Consider the following 14,318-nt stretch of genomic DNA (forward strand, 5'->3'; position numbering starts at 1 on the left):
AATTTAGCACGTCCTTGGAGAACAAAAGCATTTATTTCTTAAAAAAAATACTGACCCCAAACTTTTGAACAATACTGTATTTTGTCTACTGTAAATCAAAATATTATGGTCTTTCCATCTGACACCATCACCGTTTCACATTTTCAACATCTATTTTTTGCAAAAGGATCAATACTGTACATGTTCTTGAGAGTTCACTTTTAACTCCTGATGCACTGTAATAGTGTAAGACAGGGGGTTCTCAAACCTCTCCATGAAGTACCTCCAGCACTGCACGTTTTGGATGTCTCCCTATATCTGACACACCCACTTCAGCTCTTGCAGTCTCCACTAATGAGCTAATGAGTTGACTCAGGTGTTATAATTGAGGGAGACATACAAAATGTGCAGGGCAGGAGGTACTCCAGGACAGGTTTGAGAACCACTGGTGTAAGCAAAAATGTTAGTTCTCAACTATTAGACAAATTTCATTTGATAACTTAAAAGTTTTCAAATATGCCATGGTGAGCTTTTCAAGAGAACATTCAGGTACGGTTAATGTTCCATCACCTTTGGAATACAGCCCTTGTACGTGACCACTTCAACAATATCATCAAGCGGCAGAAGTGAGTTGCACTTGAGCTCTGTATCAACGTTCTTGCCCTCGGTGCAGGCTGCCAGCAGTTCCACCAGATTGATGTGGTAATTTAGAGCATCGTTCTCATCTTTCTCAGATGACATCATGTTTTGCAGAACAGGGAAGGAGGCACGGTCATTGTAGAAAACCAACACGTCTTCTCCTCCGTTCACCAGCTACGGTCCAAAACAAACACAGTGTGTGATTTAGCTCTACAAACACATATAAAGCTACTCTTCTGTGAATGGAAGTCTATATGGATTATTAGAGGAGAATGATAAAAGAACAAGTACTAAAATATTTTCAAAATGATTGAATAATTGATAACTACAATAAAATATATTTTAAATATATTATTAATTATTAAAAAGAAATGTGTAAAAATATTAACACATGATTGGCTTTGAACCTGAAGTGCACATATCTCTATCATGCATTCAATTTGAATGTATCCTTCTCACCTCATTCATGACTTTGCATTGACATTCCTTCACGTATTTGCCATCAGCTTTCACAATGGTTTGGAGGAAGCTCAGGTACTGCACGTGACGGCCGTGGGTCACGATGCAGCGCACAAAGTGTTGCACCACGCGGTCGCTGATCTCATTGCACAAGTTGTAGTTGTTTCTGAAGATGTCGCACATGGTTTTTGCCTCCAGAAGCTGAAAGAAGCAAAGAGAGAATCAGATAAAATATCAACAGAATTCCAAATAATCTAGTATTAATAGCAAGGACATGTAATGCTCATTAACAGCGTCCTCAGTTGAAACACACCCCAGGTGTAAGGAATAGGTTGAGGTGTTTGTGCACCAGCGCCTGGTTCTGAGGATTATCTCTGCAGAAGTACTGAAGGAAAGTGTGGGCTAGAGTCATGATCTCATCCATCTTTTCGTCCCCCTAAAGATAGAGCAGCAAGAGATTGGCTGAAATTAAAATTAGATTAATTTTACGGCACCATATGATAAGGTTATGATTTATGATGAAGTGAAGTGACATTCAGCCAAGTAAGGTGACTCATACTCAGAATTTGTGCTCTGCATTTAACCCATCCGAAATGCACACACACAGAGCAGTGAACACACACACACACACTGTGAACACACACCCGTAGCAGTGGGCAGCCATTTATGCTGCGGCGCCCGGGGAGCAGTTGGGGGTTCGATGCCTTGCTCAAGGGCACCTAAGTCGTGGTATTGAAGGTGGAGAGATCACAACCTCACAACCTTTCGATTGGGAGTCCGACTCTCTAACCATTAGGCCACAACTTCCCCACAAAATTATTAAAGCTCTTTGAAAAAAAAAATTAACAAACGTCACTAGTGCCTGGCTGTGGAATCTACAAAATACTGAACTGATTATATAAGCATTAAACTAACATCCACTCACCTTCTCATATGGGATCTGGAGGAGGTCCAGCACTACAGTGTGAGCTCCCATGTTCTTCAGAAGTCTCTGCTTCTTCTTACTGGGAGAGTAGGGATCACTGAGACTCTGCAGGATCTACGTAATATCAGGCACAAAATCACAAGTTTTATACTCATTTCTGTCTTGGAAATTTTTCAGCTTTAGAGCTAAGGAACATTTAGTGAAAAAGTTCCCACCTCTTTGACAATTTTGTAGTTGTTGGCTTTGTTGCTGTCTATTTGAGGCTTACTGCTCCCATCCTGCACTGGGCTCAAGATACCTGCTTCCTGTAAACCAGAAATTACACTCAGTCAGGTAATACCACTCATAATGCTTTTCTATGACCAATACTCATACAGATTATTTTTGTTTGTCTCTCATAACAGAACATAACTCTTATTTATGCTTCAGTATAATGTTATTTATCGATGACTATTATAGTGAGCTTTTTACATTTTTGTTTTCAATTTAAAGTTGTAGTAATTTTGTTATGTGCTTTTGTCATTACTATTGTATACACACACACACACACACACACATACACATACACATATATATATATATATATATATATATATATATATATATATATATATATATATATATATATATATATATATATTTCTTTTTATTAAACTGCAAGGATAAGAGCATTATGTGCGTTATAATTATTTTATTACTAATATGAGTAATATGATTTTATCACCATTTATATAATATATGATTGGTAAATCTCTTATTATTAGCAAAACAGTAAATCTGCTGCATTATAATTTAACAATATGCTTGCAGGTTCACACCTCCAAATTCTGCTCTTTGTTTTGATTCTCAGCATTGTCTTCATTGCCATAACCTCCGCTCTTCTCGACCCACAGCTCAGACTTTTCCACTGTCAGACGTAGCTGGTCCAGGCTTGCCTTAATCTCCTTATAGTTCTTCACATCCTCTTTAGAAACCAGCAACTGGACCTGCAAAACAAACCATAATTAATTTCCAAATATGTTGGTCTATCATTTAAACAGACCATTTAAAAACCAGAGCCAGTCTCTATACATTGATAAGCAGTCAATAGTATGAGTGAGAGTGAGACCTGTTTAAAGGCCTGCAGAACTTCGGATCTCTGGCTGAAGTGTTTGAAGATGAGCTGAAGAGAGCCGGAGACCAGTGGAGGGTAGTCCTGCATGATAAGGTGAATAAGCACCCGCAGAAACGTCTGACCGCCTTCATCATCGAGGTCCACCGAGCTCCTCTCCTTAGCACTGTGAACACAACAACACAAGATCCCATTCAAAAATGAAGGCAGTCATAACAGAAAAAGTGGGCTTTGTTTACAGCTACAGTACCTGATGGTGATTTGATTATAAATTAACAGTCACGTTTGTTCATATTGTTATTTGTTTTGACTTTGACAAGAAGTCATCCTAGGTGTATATTACTTCCTTCTTTCAGATGAATTCAGTAGGAGTCATTTTAAAAATTGTCTTTGATCTTCAAGCTGTTTGAACTCAGCAGGTGTTGCACTGCATCGGTTCATGAGAAGTTTAATAAAAAGCTCATCCATTTAAAAAAAAAAAAAAGTGTCTCACACAGCTCCTGTGGGTGAACAAAGGCCTCCTCTAGTGAATCGATGCGTTTTTGTAAGAAAAATATAAATATTCAAAACGTTAATAGTCACTTTAGTCTAGCTTGTGTGCACTGTTGTAAACAGAAGCAGTTCCGGGTGGATGACGTTAGAGGTCTATGCTTTGCGCATGCGCCTAATTAGATGCGCATGCTACTACTAATTAGAAGTACTAAATGAGGACTTGTAAAGAAGAATGTTGGAGGATTTCGATTTAAGCCAAGAAGAGACTGGTTTTCATTTGCTGAAGTAAAGAAACCTTGCTTCCTTTGCATGTTAACAAACTTTCTTTTTTTACGAGACTCACCGCCGTATGCACAATGCTGACCTCATACGTCATTTTCCAGAACTGCTCAAGTTTGAATGCAAGCTAGATGAAAGTGATTATTACGTTTTGAATATGGATATTTTTTGTAAAAAAAAAAAAAAAAATGCATCAATTCGCTACAGAAGGCCTTTGTTCATTTTTCTAATGGATGTGCTTTTTATTAAACTTCTCATGAACCGATGCAGTGCAACACCTGCTGATCAAAGACAATTTTTAAAATAACTCTGACTGGATTTGTATGAAAGAAGAAAGTCATATTCACCTTGGATGACTGCAAGGAAAGTAATTTATGGGCTAATTTTCATTTTTGGGTGAGCTATCCCTTTAAGTATTTGACAAGTAGACAGCATACTGCTTTTTATTGTAAAAAAAAAGGCATAACGATTTCCACAAAAATATTAAGTAGAACAACTTCTTTCAATATTAATAATAAGAAATGTTATTTAGCATATTTTATCATAGAATGATTTCTGAAGGATCATGTGACACTGAAGACTGGAGTAATGGTGCTTAGAATTTAGCTTTGCCATCTTATAAATAAATCAGATTGTAAAATATATTAAAATAGAAAACATTATTCCAAACGTTATTCCTAATTTGAACATTATTTCACAATATTATTGTATCGACAGCCTGACTGATACTAAATATGATACTGATACATAGTATCAGTGCTGATTCGAACATCACATATTTAAACACACAAAAAAAATTATAATAATTTTTCAAGAAATCATTACTCACCTTCCAGAAAACATATTCTCTGCTTTCTCCGCAATCTCTTCAATGTTTGGCTCTGGAAGGTACCACAGCAATATTAAAACATACACAAACATACCCACATAATCAACTGCATGGTGTGGTTGGGAATTAATTTATATTACTATATGTCAGGAAACTCTCACCAGTCATGACAAGAGGTTCAGGGTCCGAAGTCTGGTCACCAAACTCTTTTTTATAGATAGACAGCAGATAGGTGATGCGGTAATCAAGCTGCACATTCAGAATGAACTATAAACAGAAAAGAACAATCTTCAAAACTTCTTCAACACTTGAATTTGGTGTTGTATAACTGATAAATTTAGTTCATTGGACTAGACATGCAAGAGTCTATAAGGGCATCACCTGCAGAATCTCAATAATCCTGAGTTTGGTGTCCATCACCATGACGTTCTCTGTGTCAGAGAGACAGATTTGCTTTCCGTGGATTGGCTGAGCATCAGGGAGACAGTGGGGCATCATCAAGCCTCTGCTTAGAACCATCTGAGACACCATCTCACCCACACCATGGATGGTACGCATGACATTATTACCTACACAAACACAGCCTCAAGTGTTACACTGCCTCATGGACAAGCAGCTATTATCTTGTAAAACAAACACTGAAGAAGCATTACTGGAGGGAAAACAGACAGCTTTAAAATGGGGTCTCACCTCCCTCAGGGCCCTTGTTGAGTTTGAACATAAATGTGGAAGTGGGTTGGACAATGTCCAGGATGGCCAGCAGGGTGCGCGTGAGGCACAGCAGGTCTTTAAAGCTGTAGAAGCCAAAGTAGACCAGGTTACGTCCCAGGTGCACCACCTGTTAGAGTAACAGACAGAAAAAAGCCAATCTTTGCTAATGCAGCCAATCTGCTCTGTCCTCTGGACACATCACATAATACACTCAGGAAAAACATCAAACCTGGCACACGAACACAAAAAAAAAAACATGCACACAAGCATGAAGTACAACATTAGTGAGTTACAAGCTCCATGTGACTGATTCACAAAAAAAACTGACTACACGCTTGGTGCAAAAATGACTCATAATAGACATCCTTTTGGAATTGGACAACACTGGGTGTGCTTTATTTTTGATTTATTAATAGAGTCATTTACTCAGGAATTGGTTGGACTATACCAGTCAGGCTGTATGGATGAAACTGATTCACTAAAATATAGCTTTTAAGGGTCATTCATTTTGGGAATCAGTCACACTTGTCGTCTTGTTTTTTTATTTACTAAATAGAACCAAATCTTTTGAGTCATTCACTCAGGAATTGTTTGGACTACACCAGTCACGATTAAAAGATGGATATGATTCATTAATAAGAAGCTGATCATGGTGATTGGTTCAAGAATGTGACTATATATTTTGTGCAGGATGGTTAAGGGTCAATAATCAGTAATCAGACTACACTGGTTGTTCTGTATGTTTTGATTAACCAAATAGAACCACTCGTTCACAATTCAATTGGATCACAGCAGTCACATAGTATGGATGAATTTGATATACTAAAAAAAAAAAACAGCTTATACTCTAAGAATCATAGGATTGGGAATTGAACTACACTGTTTGCACTGTATGATTCTGATTCTCTACAAAGAACCAAGTCATTTTTTGGGGAATCAGTTGGATCACTCCTTTCGTGCTGCATGGATAGATCTGAATTATCAAATTAATTTGGCAATCAGGCTACACTGTTTGTGCTGTGTTTTTGATTCACTAAACAGAACCTACTCCTTAGAATCATTTGTTCAGGTAGCAGTGCACAACAACAGTCACACTCTATCAATAGATTTGATTCACACAAAAAAAAAAAAAAAAAAACAGCTTATAAGAATCATTTGTTCAGGAACCGGACTGCACTGTTTTTGCTGCAAGGATAGATTTGATTGACTAAAAAAAAATTTTGGGAATTGGACTACACTGGCTATGCTATGATTTTAATTTACTAAAAATAATCAACTCACAACTACAGTGATTCAATGACTACACTAGCTACACTATATGAATAAATCTGAATCACAAAAAAATTTAAATAATAAAGCTTATAAGAGTCCTATGTTCTGGTACTGGCTACCCTGGTCAGGCTTTATTTTTCACACTGTAAATTCATTAGTAGTGTTGGCTGAATAGTAGAGCAGGAAACAATGTCAGAGTATTTCAGAGTATTCATGGCGTTCTGTCCACATTGATGGAAGATTGCATGTGTGAGAACCGTTAATGGAACCAAACATCTTCTCACCTCAAGGGTCAGTTCATTCTTCTCTCTGTCTCCAAAGGGATCAGGCTGACTGACCACATCTTGGAGATATTCATCCACAAAATGCATAGTAGGGGCAAACTTTCTCTTCATCTCCTCTCTGGATGTGTCTCTGAACTCATAATCATACCTGTTCACCAAACGTACATTCAGACAAACTGAACAACACAAAGCAGTTTCATAAATAAAGCCACATAATACTACAAGCACCAGTGACAAAGAGTTCTTTCCATCTTACTCATTGACAGAGATCTTGGAAGGTATCTCAGTCCAGAGCCGTGCATAGCGAACGGGCACAACGGCCTCCTGCGGGTCGCGGTCCACATGCATGTGCAGCATTAAACGACAAAACGAGGCACGAAGGTTGTAAGGCAGGTAGTCATCAAACATGCAGCGCAGGATTAGATCTACTGGCAGCTGATTGGAAATCTGATTGATGGCCAGATACTGCCGGTCCAGGCACATTTTAGCAAAAAGATTGAGTTGACACCTGAGAATGGATAGACATTCATATGTAGTTCAATTTAAAATGAACCAAAGAACCTGCTTAGAAGATTGAAATGATCAAATAAAATCGAAAATAAAATAAAACACAATATCTTACAAAGATGCGATTGAACTCTCACCTGTAGTAGGTGATGATGTCAATGAACTTGTCTGTCCTGGCCAGTTGGCGGATTGACATCCCATCAGGCTCTTTGTTGATGTCAATCCAGTATAGCCACACCTCTTCATCATCGCCATCCTCCATGATTAAAGACGACTCCAGAGAGGTCTCTGTGTGAGGGATCAGTCTAAGAAAACACAACACAAGTCATATATATATCAACATAAATGCAAAATGATCTTGTCATTCATTATTAGAGTTTTATCCCATAATTCTGAGTCATTGTTATACAGCTAGTCTCAGCAGGCAGCACAGAACAGATCTCACTTGGTCTGAATGAGGATGTCTGCGTTGGTGGGGTTCAGCATGAATTTGCAAATGAGCTCCTGAGTAACAGGAATGGCTGTTTTGTTGGAGACGCAAAGGTCAGACAAATAATCAAGAAACCTGGGGAAAAAGGCAAAATAAAATACACAATTAACTTTGAGACTACCACTAACCAATGTGAAAGCAGCACTTGTATCAAAAGCAAGAATCAAATCTGAATGCACGCTACTGTTCAAAAGTATCAGTAACATTTCTTTCTTAAAAAAAAAAAAAAGTAATTAATACTTTTATTCAGCAAGAATGCATTAAAGTAACATACAGTCAAGACTTTTAAATTGTCACAAAAGATTTGTTTCAAATACATGCTGTTTCTTTTAACTTCCTATTAATCACAGAATCCTGAGAAAAAAGTATCACTGTTTCCAGAAAAATATATTAAGCAGCACAACTATTTTCAACACTGATTAAAAAATTAATGAAAATAAATAAAAATCAACATATCAGAATGATTTCTGAAGGATCATGTGACAATGCAGTCTGAAGTAACAACTGCTGAAAATACGGCTCCGACCATTACAGTAATTCATTATATTTTTAAATATAAAAACAAAAATACTATTTTAAATTGCAACAAAACGATTCTAATAGGACAAACTGGTTAGTGCCAAACATTTGTGTTGATGACTAAAACTCTGAGTCAGACCTGGGTTCTCGGTTCCTGCGCAGAAGTTTGACAAAGGTCTCAATCTCACGTGCAGTGATGTGTTTTTCTAACAGCTTGCGGTTGTTGTGCAGGAGAGCAGTGATTGTGTCTTCAGCCAGGATCTCATAGCCGATTTGAGCCTGCATGACCGAAAAATTCTTGGCTATGTACTCCTGTGAGAAAGAGGATCCGTGTATTAGTCTAATGGACAACCCTAATAATTAGAACTGGTAATTGAAGATGTTCCTTGCCTGGTTCTTGCGGTAATCTTGTTGGGAATGGCGCAGGATTCTATAACATAACTGAAGCATGTACTTAAACAAAGCGTTCCGCTGCTCTCCCATATCTTCCAGCTTCGGCATGAACGAGTCTTTAGTATCAGAAAATGGGGCTTTAAGAATTCCAAAGATCTGTAAACATTGAAAATTACAATCAGAAATCTGCCCCTGAATCTATGACTCTAAAAGGATCAACTTGAGATTACTGTTTGAGCAAACCTGTGCCAAGATGTTCTGCTCTCTCATGAGTTTCTGCCTCTCTCTGTTGGGGTTCGAAATGACCACAGACAACACGTCCTGTCCGTTGTTCGGCACATCGCACACAAAGAAGATCAGATCCTCCAAAAGTTTAATAACAAACCTAAACATAGAAACGTAGGATTAAGTACATTTTCTGTGTGATCTGAGCTTCATACATCTCTATAGACAGTTGACAATGCTGTTACCACACCTTAACAACTTCAAATGACTTCAGGGACATATACCTGCGTTCGTTTGCTGCTGCTAAATTGTTGATGGGCAATATTCGCACGTATATCTCCAGGACCTTGTTGGCATCGTTGGCAAAGTCCAAATCTCGGACCTCTGATATGGGGACAGAATTAATGGAAAAAGCCTCCTTGTCCTCCTTCAACTGGCAGGTGCCGATCTATTTGAATAAACAGAGAAATTACATGAGCTTTCATTGACAAGAAGTTTTTCTTCATGTAAAAATAGAAGGAAAAATCCACCTTGAGCATAACGGGTCGTTCCTCCTCAACATCAATGGGAATGTTAGTACTGGTCACCCAAGTGTTTGTGCACAAGTTCCTGAGTCTTACATAGGAATTCCTAAAAAAGGAAGGTACATGCTTTAAAAGAATCGAACCCATGACCTTCTTAGCAACATACTAATTTTTCAGCTGCAGGAATTACTCAAAAGTACATGTGGCATTGTGTGGACTCCTATCCATCGACAGCAACTAATGGGGACTTGAATAAAAACTAATCTGGACAAATGGTTTAAAATGGATAAAAAAGTCTAAATCTAAATCTAAATGGTTGCCCTAAAAGGCTTTGTGAGCACTTGAATTCATTGGAAGGACTTGTTCTACAATTAATACTCATTTTCACACCTACATCTCTTAGCCTGCCAATTTTGGTGCTTATATGGATTGCCTCTTTAGGGTAGATTGCTTGCACCATTTCAGATAATGGATAAAAGAGATTTTGCTAAACATCTAAATGTAAGTGTTTTCCTTATAATTTCATGGTTTCCATTATTAAAAGTCATTTTGGTGTATAGGAACTAACCTGGGAACCAGGCAGTCTGCCCGCTGTAAGGTGGTGGCATCCAGTTCAAAAAGAGAGGCCATGTCATTGCCATGGGGCACTGACGCAAGGGTGTATGGGATCTTGTCAGCCTGCCACTTCTTTTTAGAGTACAAAGTGCCTGTGTTGGTCTGAGGTTTGCACAGAGAGACAGACAAAGGTCATATTGGTACAAAACAACCCACATATGACAATGTAGCACAACGGAGTCTGGATGTATTGGTTTTAAATATGTGACCCTGGACCACAAAACCAGTCTTAAGTGTCAGTTTGGAAGCTGAATAAATAAACGTTCCAGCGATGTATGATTTATTAGGATCAGATGATATTTGGCCGAGATACAACTGTTTGAAACTGGAATCTGATGGTGCAAAAAAATCTAAATACGGAGAACATTTTTTTTTGAAGTTGTCCAAATTAATTCTTAGCAAGGCATATTACTAAACAAAAATTATGTTTTGATATATTTAGATTATGAAATTGATAAAATATCTTCATGGAACATGATCTTTACTTAACATCCTAATGATTTTTGGCATAAAAGAAAAATCCATAATTTTCACCCATACAATTTTTTTTGGCTATTGCTAAAAATATTCCTCAGCGAAATAAGACGATAAGATTTTGTGGTCCAGGGTCACATATTCTAATTTGAACTTATGGGTTACTGTATGTATTTTGTCTATTCTTTTGTTTATTTTTTTTACATTAAAATATTCATGGTGAGACCTCAAACCAGTGTAATTACTTTTAAAAAAACTTTTTATTAAAACCAGTTTTTCACTTTAATCAACAATAACGCAGCTAAAATAAAATATGAAAAATATTTTATATTTTAGCCAGTTGCCAAGGACACATTTCTCATTTTAACTGAAATACCAAAAAAACTGAAATAAAAATTAACAAAATAATACACAGCTATACATGCATACAAAAACTGACAGAAATGACAAACAACTAAATGGAATTAATAAACAAGGAAAACATAAAAACTAATTTAAACAATACCTATAACAGCATCTCAATAATACTAAAATAACAAAAACTGTCTTCACTGAATAATACAATTAAATAAATAAAAAAAATCTATTTACATTAATGCAGTTCCAATGTAAGCTATTATTTTTATAATAGCTTACATTATAATAGCCAATATAAGCTATTACAGGATTCAAAGTTTGCATATGACCAGACAAGATTGCAAGCAATTTGAGCAACCTTATCTCATGTTGAAACTTACAATCTTTATGTCTTGTGACTCTACTTCATTAAAAGTGTTTTACATTTTTTCAGTCCATTGGTAGTGTGCTACTGTAAAAACATTTTTGCTTGTTTTTAAAAAAGTGAAAACTGTTTCGACAACATTGAACCTGCAGTTTATACAATGGCCACAACTCAAGTAGATCTTGAAAAAAGAAAAAATCCAGAGAAAAACTCAGAGGTCATCTAACAGTGAGGATATTATGCAGGACTGCATCTGTGGTACAGACCGTTTTCACCAGAGCTTTTTGATGGAAGGCTATTTGGAGAGCAGCATTATAAATTCTCCTCTGCTCTGACTCTCTGCAGCTCCTCTGACTCACTCCTCCACTGAAGCAGACAGCACGTCTGCCCGACTCTCACGGGGCACCCCCAGATTCAGACATTATGTAAGGAGCCCCCGCTGCAAACGTGTATGCGCGTGTGTTTGTCTCCAAGGCTGCTGAAGCAGAATGCTAATACAGTGGAAAGGTGCAGTGAGAGACACCGGCAGAAGGAAAAAAAATCTCTGGAGAGGAGGAGGACGGGAGATGTGTGAGCCTGTCTGTTGCAGCGTGAAGGAGACGAGAGAGAAACGGATTACGTAATAGTGAAGTTGTGCGAGAGAGTTGGGCTGGGACACAGTGCTGTGCCTAAGAGACACAAAACTTAAAAAATGTGTTTATTACATTACAGTCTCACATCAATGTTTCATCTATCAGACAGGTCTAGATAGAGTCGGCAAAACTTCAGTCACAATGGGTGGTGACTGTGGGGGAAAAAAAATTGTATGGAATTCTGGTGAATGGGTAAAGGAACTTCTTTGGAACCCTGAAGATATTTCAGTGGAATTCTGTAAGCTTAGATTCCAAGCCTAGACTCATAGGCTGGCATCCAAGTGAGGTCCAACTTACCTCGTTTTTGGTGCTGATACTGTCGGGACAATCCTTAAAATCAGGATTCACCTGAAAAAGAAGCAGAAGTGTTCATGAAAAGCCTTATGGAATACACAGACACAAAGTGGGGTTCTTTCAGCAATATTATCTCAGACAATAACCCCCTCTGTCCGCACTGTGCACAGTGGATGATTGTGACTGATTCTACATGATTGTGACAATAACATTGTGAAGACTGCCATCTGCAGCCCATCTTCTGTACTCCTAAAAATATATATAAAATAACGATAAGCCTCTCCAAAAGTACATTATATTGTTTTGAGGTAGATATTTATACTTTTTATTTATTTATTAAAAAAAAGTATCTTATGCTCACCTATGCTGCATTTATATGATCAGGAAAACAATAAAAATAGCAATATTGTGAAATATTATTACAAATTAAAATAAAAATGTTCTACTTAAATATCTTAAAATTAAATTATTTATTTCATGTGTATTTCATCTTATTATTTTACTAAACATTATAAAATATCACATTTTTTATACATTTTTTTATAATTTGATGCATTTTTCAGATTACAATTCTTTGTAACAATATAAAAGTATTTTCTGTCACTTTTTAACAATGTAATGTTTTGCTGGATAAAAGTATACTGAAAAAATGTATTGACCTTAAACTTTTGATCAGTAGTGTGTGTCATGTTTAAGCATTAATTTTGACAGATATTTAAAAAAAATTCCCTAGCAGAAATAAAGGATAGAAAAAAATTTGATTACTTTTTACATTCCGTAGAAGTACAGAGCTTTGGTATACAACCCGAATTCCGGAAAAGTTGGGACGTTTTTTAAATTTTAATAAAATGAAAACTAAAGGAATTTCAAATCACATGAGCCAATATTTTATTCACAATAGAACATAGATAACGTAGCAAATGTTTAAACTGAGAAATTTTACAATTTTATCCACTTAATTAGCTCATTTAAAATTTAATGCCTGCTACAGGTCTCAAAAAAGTTGGCACGGGGGCAACAAATGGCTAAAAAAACAAGCAGTTTTGAAAAGATTCAGCTGGGAGAACATCTAGTGATTAATTAAGTTAATTGATATCAGGTCTGTAACATGATTAGCTATAAAAGCTTTGTCTTAGAGAAGCAGAGTCTCTCAGAAGTAAAGATGGGCAGAGGCTCTCCAATCTGTGAAAGACTGCGTAAAAAAATTGTGGAAAACTTTAAAAACAATGTTCCTCAACGTCAAATTGCAAAGGCTTTGCAAATCTCATCATCTACAGTGCATAACATCATCAAAAGATTCAGAGAAACTGGAGAAATCTCTGTGCGTAAGGGACAAGGCCGGAGACCTTTATTGGATGCCCGTGGTCTTCGGGCTCTCAGACGACACTGCATCACTCATCGGCATGATTGTGTCAATGACATTACTAAATGGGCCCAGGAATACTTTCAGAAACCACTGTCGGTAAACACAATCCGCCGTGCCATCAGCAGATGCCAACTAAAGCTCTATCATGCAAAAAGGAAGCCATATGTGAACATGGTCCAGAAGCGCCGTCGTGTCCTGTGGGCCAAGGCTCATTTAAAATGGACTATTTCAAAGTGGAATAGTGTTTTATGGTCAGACGAGTCCAAATTTGACATTCTTGTTGGAAATCACGGACGCCGTGTCCTCCGGGCTAAAGAGGAGGAAGGCCTTCCAGCATGTTATCAGCGTTCAGTTCAAAAGCCAGCATCTCTGATGGTATGGGGGTGCATAAGTGCATACGGTATGGGCAGCTTGCATGTTTTGGAAGGCTCTGTGAAAGCTGAAAGGTATATAAAGGTTTTAGAGCAACATATGCTTCCCTCCAAACAACGTCTATTTCAGGGAAGGCCTTGTTTATTTCAGCAGGACAATGCAAAACCACATACTGCAGCTATAACAACAGCATGGCTTCGTCGTAG

General features: G+C 37.3%; 1 protein-coding gene across 1 annotated transcript in view; it reads right to left on the bottom strand.

The window, feature by feature from the left end:
* LOC132156224 (inositol 1,4,5-trisphosphate receptor type 2-like) overlaps positions 1 to 14,318 on the bottom strand; it is a 92,011-nt gene that overhangs the window by 55,929 nt on the left and 21,764 nt on the right. Inside the window, exons 10-31 of the mRNA XM_059565133.1 lie at positions 12,378 to 12,428; positions 10,207 to 10,355; positions 9,645 to 9,744; positions 9,399 to 9,562; positions 9,133 to 9,274; positions 8,887 to 9,045; positions 8,636 to 8,808; positions 7,933 to 8,052; positions 7,625 to 7,792; positions 7,237 to 7,488; positions 6,981 to 7,128; positions 5,404 to 5,551; positions 5,095 to 5,282; positions 4,875 to 4,980; positions 4,714 to 4,765; positions 3,111 to 3,279; positions 2,821 to 2,988; positions 2,218 to 2,307; positions 2,003 to 2,116; positions 1,391 to 1,513; positions 1,078 to 1,278; positions 550 to 792 (exon numbers count right to left, since the gene is read on the bottom strand). Of these exons, the coding sequence (XP_059421116.1) occupies positions 550 to 792; positions 1,078 to 1,278; positions 1,391 to 1,513; positions 2,003 to 2,116; positions 2,218 to 2,307; positions 2,821 to 2,988; positions 3,111 to 3,279; positions 4,714 to 4,765; positions 4,875 to 4,980; positions 5,095 to 5,282; positions 5,404 to 5,551; positions 6,981 to 7,128; positions 7,237 to 7,488; positions 7,625 to 7,792; positions 7,933 to 8,052; positions 8,636 to 8,808; positions 8,887 to 9,045; positions 9,133 to 9,274; positions 9,399 to 9,562; positions 9,645 to 9,744; positions 10,207 to 10,355; positions 12,378 to 12,428 (3,228 nt within the window). The remainder of the gene's footprint in view (positions 1 to 549; positions 793 to 1,077; positions 1,279 to 1,390; positions 1,514 to 2,002; positions 2,117 to 2,217; positions 2,308 to 2,820; positions 2,989 to 3,110; positions 3,280 to 4,713; positions 4,766 to 4,874; positions 4,981 to 5,094; positions 5,283 to 5,403; positions 5,552 to 6,980; positions 7,129 to 7,236; positions 7,489 to 7,624; positions 7,793 to 7,932; positions 8,053 to 8,635; positions 8,809 to 8,886; positions 9,046 to 9,132; positions 9,275 to 9,398; positions 9,563 to 9,644; positions 9,745 to 10,206; positions 10,356 to 12,377; positions 12,429 to 14,318) is intronic.

Source organism: Carassius carassius, chromosome 13, assembly GCF_963082965.1.
Source record: "Carassius carassius chromosome 13, fCarCar2.1, whole genome shotgun sequence".
Classification (NCBI taxonomy): Eukaryota; Metazoa; Chordata; class Actinopteri; order Cypriniformes; family Cyprinidae; genus Carassius; species Carassius carassius.